The sequence below is a fragment of the Mustela nigripes genome, chromosome 3 (genome assembly GCF_022355385.1).
Source record: "Mustela nigripes isolate SB6536 chromosome 3, MUSNIG.SB6536, whole genome shotgun sequence".
NCBI lineage: Eukaryota > Metazoa > Chordata > Mammalia > Carnivora > Mustelidae > Mustela > Mustela nigripes.
In genome coordinates this window covers 72,370,939-72,384,278 of record NC_081559.1, presented here as the reverse complement: position 1 = coordinate 72,384,278, position 13,340 = coordinate 72,370,939, and the positions used below count along the sequence as shown (strand labels likewise).

The 13,340-nt window shown below is 42.7% G+C and overlaps 1 protein-coding gene across 1 annotated transcript in view; it reads left to right on the top strand.

The window, feature by feature from the left end:
• PDE11A (phosphodiesterase 11A) overlaps positions 1–13,340 on the top strand; it is a 388,241-nt gene that overhangs the window by 304,160 nt on the left and 70,741 nt on the right. Inside the window, exon 13 of the mRNA XM_059392799.1 lies at positions 9,885–9,994. Coding sequence (XP_059248782.1) covers positions 9,885–9,994 — 110 coding nt within the window. The remainder of the gene's footprint in view (positions 1–9,884; positions 9,995–13,340) is intronic.

The window sequence follows — 13,340 nt, the reverse complement described above, 5'->3', positions numbered from 1 at the left end:
GCCCCAATTAGGCACTCCATGCTTTTAGTTGACATTCCCTTTATCCACATTTATTTTATAAAAGAAAAAAAGGCAAAGCCTCACATAATTAAGAACCCGGTGCGCTAATAACCAAACATACAATTGGGCAGAAGGAGAATCCAATCCATTTCCTCACACAGGAGAGTAACCTCCATAACTCACTTTAAGCGCTGCCATTCATGAGTTATGGGTCATTCCCTTCCTAGTGAAAATAAATTCTCCCGCACCATCAGCCAGAGCTGGGTATTTTTCTTAGGACATGTAAATTGTAAAAGTGTATGAACATAATCATGTCCGGCATTTCAGAGAGCGTATAAGCTCCCGTTCATGGACACAGGCTTGGGAGGAAATGAATGTGGTTTCAGGGCTCTGGCTGCCTCGTTACAATATAGGATTTTTGATTAAAGAGAATTTATTCTTGAGATTTTTACGGTGTTGGTAAACTGCTTAATCTGTCGCTTTGTGTTTTATGACACCAGCCGAGTCCTCCAGGTCAGGGAGACCCGGCAGCAAAGCCGTGGTCATTCATCACAGCCTCCATTCTCCCCGGTTTATAACTTAGTGATGGCACTTCTGTGGGGCTGGAAACTGGCACTTCAAGGTGTCAGACTGGGAGCTTTAAAAAGTTTTAATTCTTCGTGAGTCCGGTGTTTAATTTTGGCTTAATGATGGCTAATAAAAATTTGGGTAAGCTTCGAAGAGCCCTCAGAATCTTGAAATTCATCAACCTGGCTTCTCATACTTGGAGAGGTCTGTCTCTGCACAATTAATGCTCACGGAGTGATCTGCCTCATTCTCTCTGCTCACAAACCACATACGGTATTATATTCGTGCGCAAGTAATTTATCTTAACGTATAAACCACCTATCTAAACAAGAACAAAAAATCTTTGCCCTCGAAGAATCACAAAGCATGTATATTTTTAGTGTTGAAAGCTCAGTCTTTAAGAATCCAACATGCTTTTTCTTGTTTCTTTTTGAAATACACTGGGTGCTGCGTGCGCACAGATATGTAGTCCTTGTATTATCTGAATTGAAGTAGAAACTTTGTTTTTTTTCCCAAGTCTTATTAAGAGAGCCACCCCGAAATTTCCCTTATACCATTTGTATATCTTTTTACACATTTTATCAAAATGTGAGAGAGGAGCTATTCGGCCAGTTTTTATTTGACTGCATCTGGACATCTTGAGAATGAAATAAAGGGTGTTGACAGATGTTGGAGGTTTGCTTTGAAAGACCCTAGCACACGAGCCAACAAAACAACCCATGCATGTGAATACACAGATGAAACGGGACCAGAAAACCACGGAGCCTGTTGAAGTTGGATAATAAAGACATGGGGGTTCATTACAGTATTCTATTTTTTGTACGATTTTAACTTTCCAAAGTGAATTATGGTAATAGGTAGGTTAAAAATTAAGTCGTGGAAGCCATTAAAAAATCACTCCATAAAATTTATTAAAATCAACTCTATTTTTTTCATATATCAAACATTCATTCAACATATGCAATTACACCAGACAGACCACTGAGTTTTGCTCCCTCGCCTATCTCAGACTTACATGGGCAAACAGTTGAACATTACATGAGGGTGAGAGCCCTGGTGTATCCAAAATGTGATGTAGGTTTTACCATTTGATGACAAGTGCCGTTAGAGGCTTCTGGTTAGAACAGAAAGTATTTTGATGTAGACTGTAAGATTTTCCCAACTCTTAGCTTGATAAGGGAAGGGTCACTATAGATTTAAATCAGTATTCGGCTGCATTTATCTTGAGGAGAAAGAGAGGCAAGTTTGATGAAAACTACCCCTGGTCCATTGGGTAATTAGACAAACTACAATTGGTTTGTGTTACATTACATGCTTTGGTGAAGGGGACATGTACACATAGTGTTGGATGGTGGTCCCCTAATGGCTGAAAAGGTTCTCGACTCTGGGCCACAAAAATAGGGCTAAAGTGCCTCTTTTCCAGCTTAGCACAGCCAAGCCCTGGCAGATGAAGATTACTGTAAATGCCAAAGGGGTGCGACCATTAAATCCAGATGCTCTGGTTTGTGCAGTAGGGTTTTTTTTTTCCCCCAGTAGGGGATTGTGGCTGTGAATTCCTGTTCTCCTCCCCATTGTGTTTTCATCCCCCATCAGCCCTGGTTGGCAGAGGTAGGATCCTGTTTTAAAAAGATAGGCTATGGCATCGAGTAGTGTAAATTTATTCATAAGCACTCTTGGTAAGGCATTGAAATCTGCTTCCATCTGAAAGCTTGAGAAAGTCCTCTGCCTAAACGCATTGCTTGGGAGCAGTTGATTACGTCAATGCCTGTCAGCCTGCTGCTTGGATTTGTATGTTGAGAAATACCCATTCCATCCTGAAGCCAACAAAACAGAGTCCCAAAGAGAAACATGCTGGGCTTGCTGTACGCTCCTTTGGAGGCCAAACAAGTGCCTTAACAGCCCTCCCTGCTGGGACCCACCCACAGTAGCCTGTGTGCTCAGTTGGGAGGGTGACTGGAGACACCCTTCTCATAGAACCTTTGGTTCTTGCTTGCAGATCTAAGTTTCACAGATAGACACAGATAGATGATATTTGCGATGAAACCCTCAAAGAGTGCTCTTTGGCTAAAGTAAATTTGATTTTAATAACATATCAAACAAAGGCCCCAGAAAGTGACCCTGAAACACTCTGCACACTGGACATTAAGAAAACCAGAAATCAAATGCTTCTTGTCCAAGTGCTGCATTTGCGCCCCTAGCTCACATCACTTTGAAGTTGGAGTCATCTATAGGTCCGCTGAGACATGACGGAGATTAGGGACTCTTCTAGAGGGCACTTCCTTGAGAAACCATGGTCTTTTAAACGCCTTGGAATGGTCTGAGCTCTTCTTACCCAGAAAAGAGAGAAAGATGAAAGGGAGAAGAAAGTCTACAAAAACTAATCACGTTCCCCCTAAACTAGAGTCAGTCCACTGGGGGCTCTCTTTAGTGCCCAGCTGTCAGCATCGTGGAGGAATATTCGGAGCCAAGAACTTTCAGTTTGGAATTTCTATGACCATTAGGAATTCCTACTATATCACTGGATTCCCTTCCTCTTAGTCTGCCACCTGCTAGATCTTGAAATTAACAGGAAGAACTCAGGAAATCCCTCATCATTCAGTACATCCGACACAGACGTGCAAAAACTGATGTGAAGGCAGAAATGTCTGGCATCACTCTCTCAGCTTGCCAGGCTGGAGTTGAACACACGACGACGGGGCTTGTGGTCCATAATCTACCTTTTCCAGAAACAGAGCAGGGGTGGCTGACCTCTTCCAACAGTACTCTCTCCAAAAAAGCTCAGCCAGTGCTGTGATGGTTTCTCTCTAGAAAAGGGACCTTCACAGCTCTGCTTGGGCTGGCCAGGGTCATGCCTGTCTTCCTCCAAGCTTTCTTTCTTGTGCCTGGAGCAGTACACTGCTTCATAAGTATTTGCTCAATGAATCGATGAATGAACGGACACTTTTCAGGGTGTTAGTACTTCCCTAATGCCTACCATGGAGAAAATGCTTAGTTAATATTTGCTCGATGAATAGATGAGTGAATGATACTTGCGAGGTTGTCACTATTTTATTCCAGGGTAGGAGAGTTTGATGAAACATGGGCTTATTCCTAAAACAATAAAGAATTTACATACACACACGCACATATATTATGTATATTTTTATATATGTTATATATAACATATTATATATTATTTCATTATATATTTAATTATATATATATTATTCTAATGCGTAAATATTTTTTAATGGAAATTTTGGACACACAGGAAAATTTTCAAGTCAACTGTGACTTGAAAATTACTGGTAACATTTTGTTGTCCCGACAGTCCTTTTTTTATGCATGTATTGAGTAAAGTTAGGATGTTACATATAAACCATTGTATCTTTCTTTTCTCTCCAAACCTCATTTGTACGCCACTATTTATGATCAGTTCCCTCTTGATGCGTCAGAGCTCATGGTTAGGGGTGAGATGTCCAGTGGCTCTGTGGTATCTGGCTATCAGCACTCGAGAATAACAGCATCTGTGGAATAAAGCACGTCTCAGTCGATCCTTTAAAGCCATGTCATCTAACACTGTATCATCACGAGAGTGCTTAAAAGCCTCCTAACCACACCCACGCCCTCTCGTTAGAGGGCTGAATATCGGAGTGGATGAGAACACCCTCGGGAGACAGGTTGCCTGAGCTCCGATCCACCTCTGTTATACTCTAACAGTGCATTTCGGAGCCTCAGTATCCTCATCAGTAAAATGAGAGATAATAGCATCTCTCTTGGAGTATTCTTATAAGGATTCAGTGAGTTACTGGATTCGAAGTGTGTAGAACAGTGCCTGGTGTTCACTCAGCACTGAAGAATTGTTAACTACTCTCAGCATTGTCCCAAGCCTTTTCTCATATATGAAATCATTATCCCCAACACCAGTGGCTTGATATACAATAAGCACTTAATAACATTTGTTAAGTGAGTGAATCCTCCATAGCACCATCTAGATTGTGTTGATATCATGGCTCTTGTTTTTTAGACCTCTTTGGATTCTACAGAGTGGCAAAGCTGCAGTCCTCTTTCTCTGCCCATGATTTCCTCCACTCACTATTGGGGTCAGCTTGGAAATGATAGTATATCCTAGCTGTATATCCTAGATAGTATATCCTAGCATTGGAAATGATAGTATATCCTGGTTGACCAGGTGAGAGGAAATTACTGGGTAGACTAGGATACCCTGTGAATCAGTCTTGTTGTCTGGGTTCTTTGGATGCCCGTGATTATGTGTTTTGGTGGCTGGGAGTAGGATTATCCCAGCTTATGTTTTAGCCCAAGGAAGGACGATGGCCGGAAGCCTGCTCAGAGGGTAGTCACAGGCTTTTCTTAAAAGGGTGGTGTGAGAAGTGGGTCTATATGACTTGACTGTTCCTTCGCTTAAATATAGTGTATTCGCTGCTTTACATTTTTTATATGGACTGTGAGGGAATACAGGTGAGAAAATAGATTAATATAAAAGTCAGTAAAATCCGTAACTATTGGGTCAGGAACAGAAAAGATATAGTTGTATTTGAAAATAAAAGAAGAAAATAGAGTCGGGCATGGGACAGATACATTAAAATGTACTTTCCACTACCACTGTGTTTTCTTTTGAAAGTAGATTATCCTCAGCGGGCAGTTGACGTTTTCTCTTCAACTTGGGTCAGTGTAGGTCTGAATGGAGAGGGCGCGAAGGAAGATGGATGTGGGGGGGAGGGGCAAATGGACACTTACTGGCAGGTGGACACTTTTCAAGCCTGATGATTCTCAGAAACCATTTACCAGGCAGCTTTAAATCACAGTCAAGAGATAGGTGCTGCTTCAGTAATTCAGGTATCACGGTTGAGAGAGGTAAATATGTTCCGTGTGACTGCGAGTGTGCTGGACTTCAGGGACTCTTTATTCTGAGGATCTAGAGGTGGGGTCCATGGTCTCTGAACACCATAAACTTATAGAATAATTTCTGGGAAGAGGAGCCATGATTTTTATCAAAGTCTCAAAATTATCCGTGATCCAAATAGTTTAAGACCTACATGTGGTTTCCCAAGAAGGGGCAAGGGAGGCAGGGGAGGGGTTGGAAATTGGTGGCATAGAACATTATAGTAAAATATATTCCATCATATTATATAATGGATGAAAACTGATGGCTTAAAAATGACTCAGGATTCTGATCTTGAGCCTATTAGAGGCATTCAGTTTCATCTTCTAATTAAATTTTGAATCTAATTACCTTACTTTAACATTATCCCTATTCTTACTATTCTAATTCATCAGCTCATTCTAATCAATAACATTTTCACAGGCAGAACCTCTGTAAATTTTAGTGCAATTCTATTGTTTTTTACAGCACTGATTTCCACAGTATTCTGGATAATTATGTCATATATTATAGGCTTTGAGGACTTACTTATAATGAGCAGATCCAAACCCAACAAAGCTGACATTCAGTTTCCAAGATGACAGATAAAGACATTTATATTCCTTCTTTCAAAATCACCCCCCAAAAACAAGGAGAACAAGAAATGGATACACATTCTATATGTTATGGAACCATATGGGGACAGCTGGGTGGCTCAGTGGGTTAAGCATCTGCCTTTGGAACCATAATATATGAAGACAGAAAATGGAGAGAGGATGGTTCATAGCTTAGCAAAGAAAAGGAAGATCTACCCAGGTGCCTTCAAGGTGAGGCACTAAAGGAAGTAGTAGTTCATGTGAGAAACATCTCTCCAGAACCTATCAAGGCTCAGGAACTGGAGGCATCAAATAAATTTTTTTTTAATTGAGTGGAGTGGAGTGGAGGGGTGCCAAAAACTCTGAGCCCCCAAGTCTCTACCCCTTCTCCATGTAGTCAGAGGGCTACTCTTACCCTCACTTGCGCAGGAAACCAGAATATTTGCTGGAGAAACTAGGCTCCAGACTTGGGGACACCACCAAAAGAAAAGTTGAGGCAAGGTACACCCTGAAAATGAGAGAATTAAGCAAAAGTCTACATTCTCAAGGATGAGAAAATACAGTTCTCTTTTCTCAAAATGCCAACACCCATGTTTACACCATTTCCAAGCAAGAGATCGGCAAGTTCAGAGAAAATGAGTTTAGATACTGACATTTGGGGATTTCCAACAGAAGAACAGCTGGCCATCTGCTCACCTGGTGGTAAGGCCCAGAAATCTGGGCACCACCCGCATGTGCTGGTGTGAGGTAAACATTATAATGCTTTACTCTTATATGAGTAGACACTCAAGGATATCAGGCATTTGGGGGAAACCAGCAAACGCAGAGAAAAGGAGTTCAGAGGAAACAGGCAATTAAGGAGCAGAAGAGAATTTCAGAGGAATTATAATGATTATCTTCCAAAAGATGAGGTGATAACACATCCGTGAGAGAAGAATAGCATGCTATGAGGAAAGGAACAACAGATAAAATGGTTATAAATGATGACTCCTGGAAAGTAAGAGGGGAAAGTCAATATGAGCAACAGAAAACAAGAGACAAGAGTGTAAAGAGATCAATACAGGGAGCCCAACATCCAACCAACTGGAGTTCTGTTCAAATAGGACCCCAAAAAGAGGGGAAAGGAAATTTTTAAAAAAATAAGATTACAAAAACATTGTGCTAAAGAAAAAGAGTCTCCAGGTTGAAAAGCCTCACCAAGCAAAACGACGGAGAAAGAAGTTCTAAACCAAAGCATATCTTTGTGAAATTGCCAAAACCCAGGGATAGAGAGAGGATTCTTTTTTTAAAAAAAATTTTTAGAAGATTTTATTTATTTATTTGACAGACAGAGATCACAAGTAGGCAGAGAGGCAGGCGGGGGGGGGGGGGGGTGGGAAGCAGGCTCCCTGCTGAGCAGAGAGCCCAATGCGGGGCTCGATCCCAGGACCCTGGGATCATGACCTGAGCCAAAGGCAGAGGCTTTAACCCACAGAGCCACCCAGGTGCCCCTATAGAGAGGATTCTAAGTGAAAATCAAATAACGTCTGATTTTTAGGAATATGAATTGGACATACTTCTCAAACACAGCTTCGGAAGTAGAAAACAATAGAGCTGTCCTTCAAAATTCTAAGTGGAAATGTTGCAAGCTAGAATTGTGGGAAAGCTAACAACTGAATAGAGAAAGTCATCTTCAATCATGCAAAGCTTCCAAAGTTAGCGCACTCCCCAGTGTTGAAAAGTTAACACCCTTTCTCATGCAGCCACTGGCAGATTTGCTCCTGCAAAATGAGGGAGGAACTGAGGAAGGAGAGAGGTTGGGATGCAGGACTGCGGGGGTCAACCTCAGGAGAGGAAAACTGGCAGCCCACCGAGAATCCAGAACAAAGGGAAGGACCAGGCTACCGCCGGGAGTCCCCAGGACAGGAAGGCATTGAAGAAACACCGTGACCCTTTGGAGAGCTGTGTAGAATGTGAGAAGACTTGGATGTTCCGAGGAAATCTTAACTCCAGGAAATAAAAACATTTACATCAGAAAGGAAACAATCCTTGGATACATGTTAGCTCAGTCATGAATATTTATGGAATGTGACTCTGGATTGCATTGTGAGTGTGAGAGGGAAAAGAGGAAGGGAAGAGAATTCTCACCCACCACAAGACCAAGACATCAGTGTTCAAGGGGAAACTGGCAGCTGGATGCTGGGAATTTGCCCACCTCTGCCACATACTAGCTGTGAGTCCCTGGGAACATTACTTAGCTTCTCTGTGCCTCAATTTCCTCATCTATACCTGGGGATAACAGTGGTTCCTACCTCACAGGGCTGTGGTGAGAATTCAGTCAGTGAAACAGCTGCAGAGCTCTTAGGACAATGTCAGCAGGGAGGAAGGACTATATACATACTTGATGAATAACCAAGTGCCATTAATATGGACATACTATCTAGAAATACGGTAGGAAATAACTACCAAATTCGATAAAGGAAAGATTAGGTGCCTTTGGGAATCCGGAAGAGGGAAGGGTGAGAGACTGCTGGTTTTGATTCGAAGCCTCTTACCATGATTTGATTTTTGTTTTTTTAACTATTCAGGTAATACTTCAAGTAAAATAAAATTAACTTAAAATGAACGGCCAACTCCAAATTTTAAAACAAAGGGGCGCACACAGCTTTGATAGGGGCTATTTAACCCCTGCCCCCAACAATTTATAAACATTCCCATTTGCTATGCTAGGGAAATTATGTGTATTTCTAAATGTAGCAGGGGACCCAGCTTAATTTTTTAAAAATAAAATTGTCAACACAGAAACTTACTGTTCAGTTATTTCTGCAATAAAAATATAATTAATTAAAAAACAAAGTTTTCATTGCTCTAAAGAAGTGTCTTACAGATACTATCTAGGGGCCCAAGGTTTGGGGATAAAACATACATGGAAAAGGAAGCAATGTGAACCCTACTTTCCCCTCCTCCTGCCCTCTGATAAAGATTTTAATAAGTAATGAAATGGAAGACTTAACTAAGTAAAAAGGGGAAAACATAAAGGCTTTGGGTCAAGAAAATGCGTGGACTTGTGTTTCCAGAGGCTCACTTCCTCTTCTAAACTAACCGAAGGACGAAGGACGGCAGGAATCAACAAGCATTGGTTCCCTAATAATATCACACTCCTCCCCAAAGACCTCACACCCAGCCTACGCATTCTGCAAGCATGTTACCAGAGGCTTAGGAAAAAAAGATCCCATGCAATAACACTCCACCCGATCCTCAATCTGTGTTGCCTAATCCTCTGCCAAATCCTGGTTTTCAAGACGTACCCTGCCTGCCTCATTTAAATTTAATCTGTCCTCCAACCTATTATGAGTTAAATTAGTCACAAGGTAAGTTGTAGAATATTATGTAGCAATTCGAGTAGCTCTAAGTTCCTTCTTTTAATATGTACATAAAAGGTGTTTTCTGTTGCCTGCCTTGGAGTGGCTACTGGTGGGTGTAGCTTTCACTTCTCGATTCACAGCCCTCTTTTCTCCTCATGCTAGATGCTCATCATTGCCATGTAGAATCACAAAACACATTTTGCTCTGGGCCACTGCCAAAACGTCACTGTATCTGGATAGCACAGGCTCTTCTCTAAAAAGGGAACAAATAGTCTGAACTGTGTCCTGGTGTGCCGGGGTGGGCCACTACGACATCTAGCTAATTCATCACTAGCTAGTGGGGACCTTAGTCTGTGCAACTGACCACCCAACTGACTGTCATCGAGGGGGGTGGCAGTTAATCATTTCCTTAAATGATGTGAGTATGAAAACAGAGCTGATTGCTGCTCGGGGGACGAACCTTATCCATCCTCCGTGCCCCAAGGAGTGACTGGTGCCATTTTCCCTTCTTCCCAGACCGCAGGGTTTCAAGAGATTCTGACCGAGGTGGAAATTTTAGCGGTGATTGTGGGATGCCTGTGTCATGACCTCGACCACAGGGGAACCAACAATGCCTTCCAAGCTAAGTAAGTGTTCTAATTGTTGTTATTTTAATGCATTTGCCTTTCTGTTCAGAGCCAAAGGTGACGAGTGCTAAAGAGTCAAGCATTAATTTCTGGCATCGGAGGCCAAGGCCACGCAGGCTTGGGTGTGCATGTCACGGGGCTCATCTATCTTTATAATTCCCTATTCTTCTTTTAATTGCAAATTTGCCCTTCATGTCATGCTTGTTGATTTGGTCTGTCTCTGTAGACCTCAGTCAGATAACAAAGCTCAGATTTTAAAGGGCCTTTTTTTTTTTCCCCTCCCAGAGTATTTGCCTTCATGGCATTATAAGCATCTTGGACTTGCTACTCTCAAAATCAGGTTTTGAGACTATTAAAATAAAAGTGGTCTTAGGAAATTTTATGAAGCAAAATATCTTTCTTCACCCAATAGAATCTCTTGCAGTTTCTTCAATGGTGGGTGTTGTATAAACTGCAGTGAAGTAAAGCGACGTGAGGAAGAGGGTCTCTGCGGCTCTCATCCCTCCCCCCCACAGAAAGGTGAGAAACAAACAAAGGATTTCATCAGGACTGGGGATGTGCGAACACTTAATGAGCACGGACAGATTGATCTGCCCCTAAGCAGTGTGGACCGGTCAACACAACTGTTGCTTGGTAGCTCACGCTGTGGCCAAGGCTATAGAATGTATGGGTGCTGGAAATAAAACCAAAACCCCACTCTCCCAACTTACATTGAGGGTCTAGTTTCGATATTCTTTTTATTCTCTGTTTGCAAACAAAATGATATGTGAGTTCCAACTCTGGAGCAAAAAGTTTGGGGCTGGAGAAGTTAAGGAAGTCTTCAACAAAGAAGTAAGTTAACTGAGAGATGACTGATTTCAAAGCCCCCAAACAGGTCTACCACCACAGTATGAACGTGAATAGGCCATTGGAGGTCAACAGCACACCAGTCTCTTTGTCTGAGGCCTGGCGGCCCTGGCACCTTGCCTTTACTCCTGATCGAGCAAATGAATTTTTATCTTACACACTTCTCTATGGATCCTGGATGCTATCATAGCCCATCGCTTTGACCCTCTCTTCTCAGCAGGTTACGATTTCTTGACCCTCTTAACCTTCTGTGACATCTACTTTGCAAAAACTCAGCCCCAGTTCAACAAAACAATTCTACTTCTTGCTCCTCTACCTAGACTTTTAAATGCTTTAGGAGAAAATGTCACAGTTGTGAGAGTCTGAGACATACCAAATATATATTGTCCCAACCCAGGTGGCGGCTCTGTGTTCCCCCAGTCTTTCTGCATCCTGAACCAGCTCCATCCCCCACTGCCCTTAGCAGTTATATGTACCAAACTGTTCTCTCTTCCTAAACCACCTCCTGTCTACCACCACCCCCGCACCACTCAGCAGGTCACCTTGCCTCCTCCTTCACCGAGGAAATTGAGGCCATCAGTTGAGCACTCCCTCAATTTCCTCCCCTGCCATGTAGAAACTTATCTGTCTGGCCCCATCCTTTCATCCTTCTCTCCTATCTCGGCCAAAGGGCTGTGCTGCCTCCTCTCTGAGGCTAATCCCTCGACCTCAGCTTTGGGTGCCTTCCTTGCTCTCTCCTGCGGGACCCCACTCAATCAAGCTTCTTTTCTCTGCCTTGTGTCTGCTTCCCCTTCCTACTAGTGCTCAGCATCCTGTTAATGTGAATGATTCTCCCCCATCTTGAAGAAGACACCTCAATCCCCACTTCTCCTTCTGGCGTCCGTTCTCTTTCTCTTCCTTTCTTTCCAGTCAGGCTTCTTGGAGAGTTGCCTGTTCATTGTCTTCACTTCCTCAACCCCTGTCTTCCACATGACTTCTAGTGCCACCTTACCCGGGGAGGCCACCCATGGCCACTTTTCCCAAAGCTGAGGGACACTCTTTCTGTCCTTCTTTCTTGGCCCTTCTTGCCCTCAGGAACATTTTACCACTCCCTCCTTCTGAGAGCGTTCTTCCTATTGGAGTCCCCCACTTCCCTCAGAATCAGTCTTTCCCTCTCCCTTTTCCTCTATCCCAGTGAATGGCAGCACCAGAAATCCACAAGGCACCACAATCTTCTCCTTAGCACCCCTCAAGGTCCACATCTTTGCATCCTTATTGTAACCGTTGCTTCTTCCTGTCCATCCCGGTTTGCTACAACAAGCAGCCCAACTTCCCTCCTCCAATCTTTCTCCTCCCTGGCACTCTAGAAAAATCTTTGTAATTCACAAAACTGACTAGATCACTCTCCTGCTTAAAAGACATTCACTGGCTTCCAGTGACTTTCAGGGTAATATTCATTTGCTTGGGTTAGCCCCTGAAGGTCCTTTTCAATTGGGCTCCTGCCCATTTTCCCGGCCCAACAGCCCTCTCCCCCCCACTCCCATCAGCTCATCAGTGTTCCAGACACAGGGACTGTTGGAGTGCTCGAGGGGGTTCTGCTTAGTCACCTCTCTGCTCCCCAATATGCTGCTTCCCTTGCCTGTAATGCCCTTCTCCTTTCCCCAAAACTCCTCTGAAAGCATCACCCTCTGGGTTTTATCCCTGAGGTGCCATCCCCTTGTCAATTTTCTGTGCCCACATAATGTTCTCTGCTTTTTCAAAAGTGTGCATCTCACTACATTTAAATTGCTGATTTACCGCTGTGTTTTCCTTCTTCTTGAGTACCTGTGATGAATAACAAGTACCAGGAGCATAAGAAACACACAAGGAATGTTTGATGAGTGAATAAATGAATGATGAATGTATAAATGGACGAGATTTATTTTAACTAATTTAACTATTTTAACATAGCTCAATAAAGTTTCCTGATTTCTTAAACAAGTATAATCTTTTATAGATTATTATAAAACATAGTTTTTATACACATAGGTTTGATGTTGCACTAAAGACAATAGTGTCCCTGGGGCCTACTGAAGCGTAAACTGAGTATACTCTCATTACAGGGTCTGACAACTCCTTATGTTTGAATTCCTGTGTCTGCATTTCATTATTTTTTAGGATGCCTCTCTCTCTTGGGTCAATGGCGTCATTGTCAGCATATCTTCCTTTAGCACCCTCTCTCTAGCCGCCTACCGTTCTGCCACTTATGCATAAAGAAGAGATAAAGGTATTAGAATTATGCCCATTAAACAAGACTGAGCACCTTGTGGTTTCTTTTTAACAGTCAAGTGCACAATACCTGTGCTCAGATACCAATGTCCTTTCCCAGAAAAAGCCTGAGTATCACTGGGAGTGGCAGCCCTTCTTATTAGTTGACCTCTCAGCTCTTTGGACCAAGAATACACAGCAAATTAAAACCCAGCTAATCATATTTTATCTGCCAGGGATTACCATGATCTTGACTCAGTTAGCTGTTGAGTTC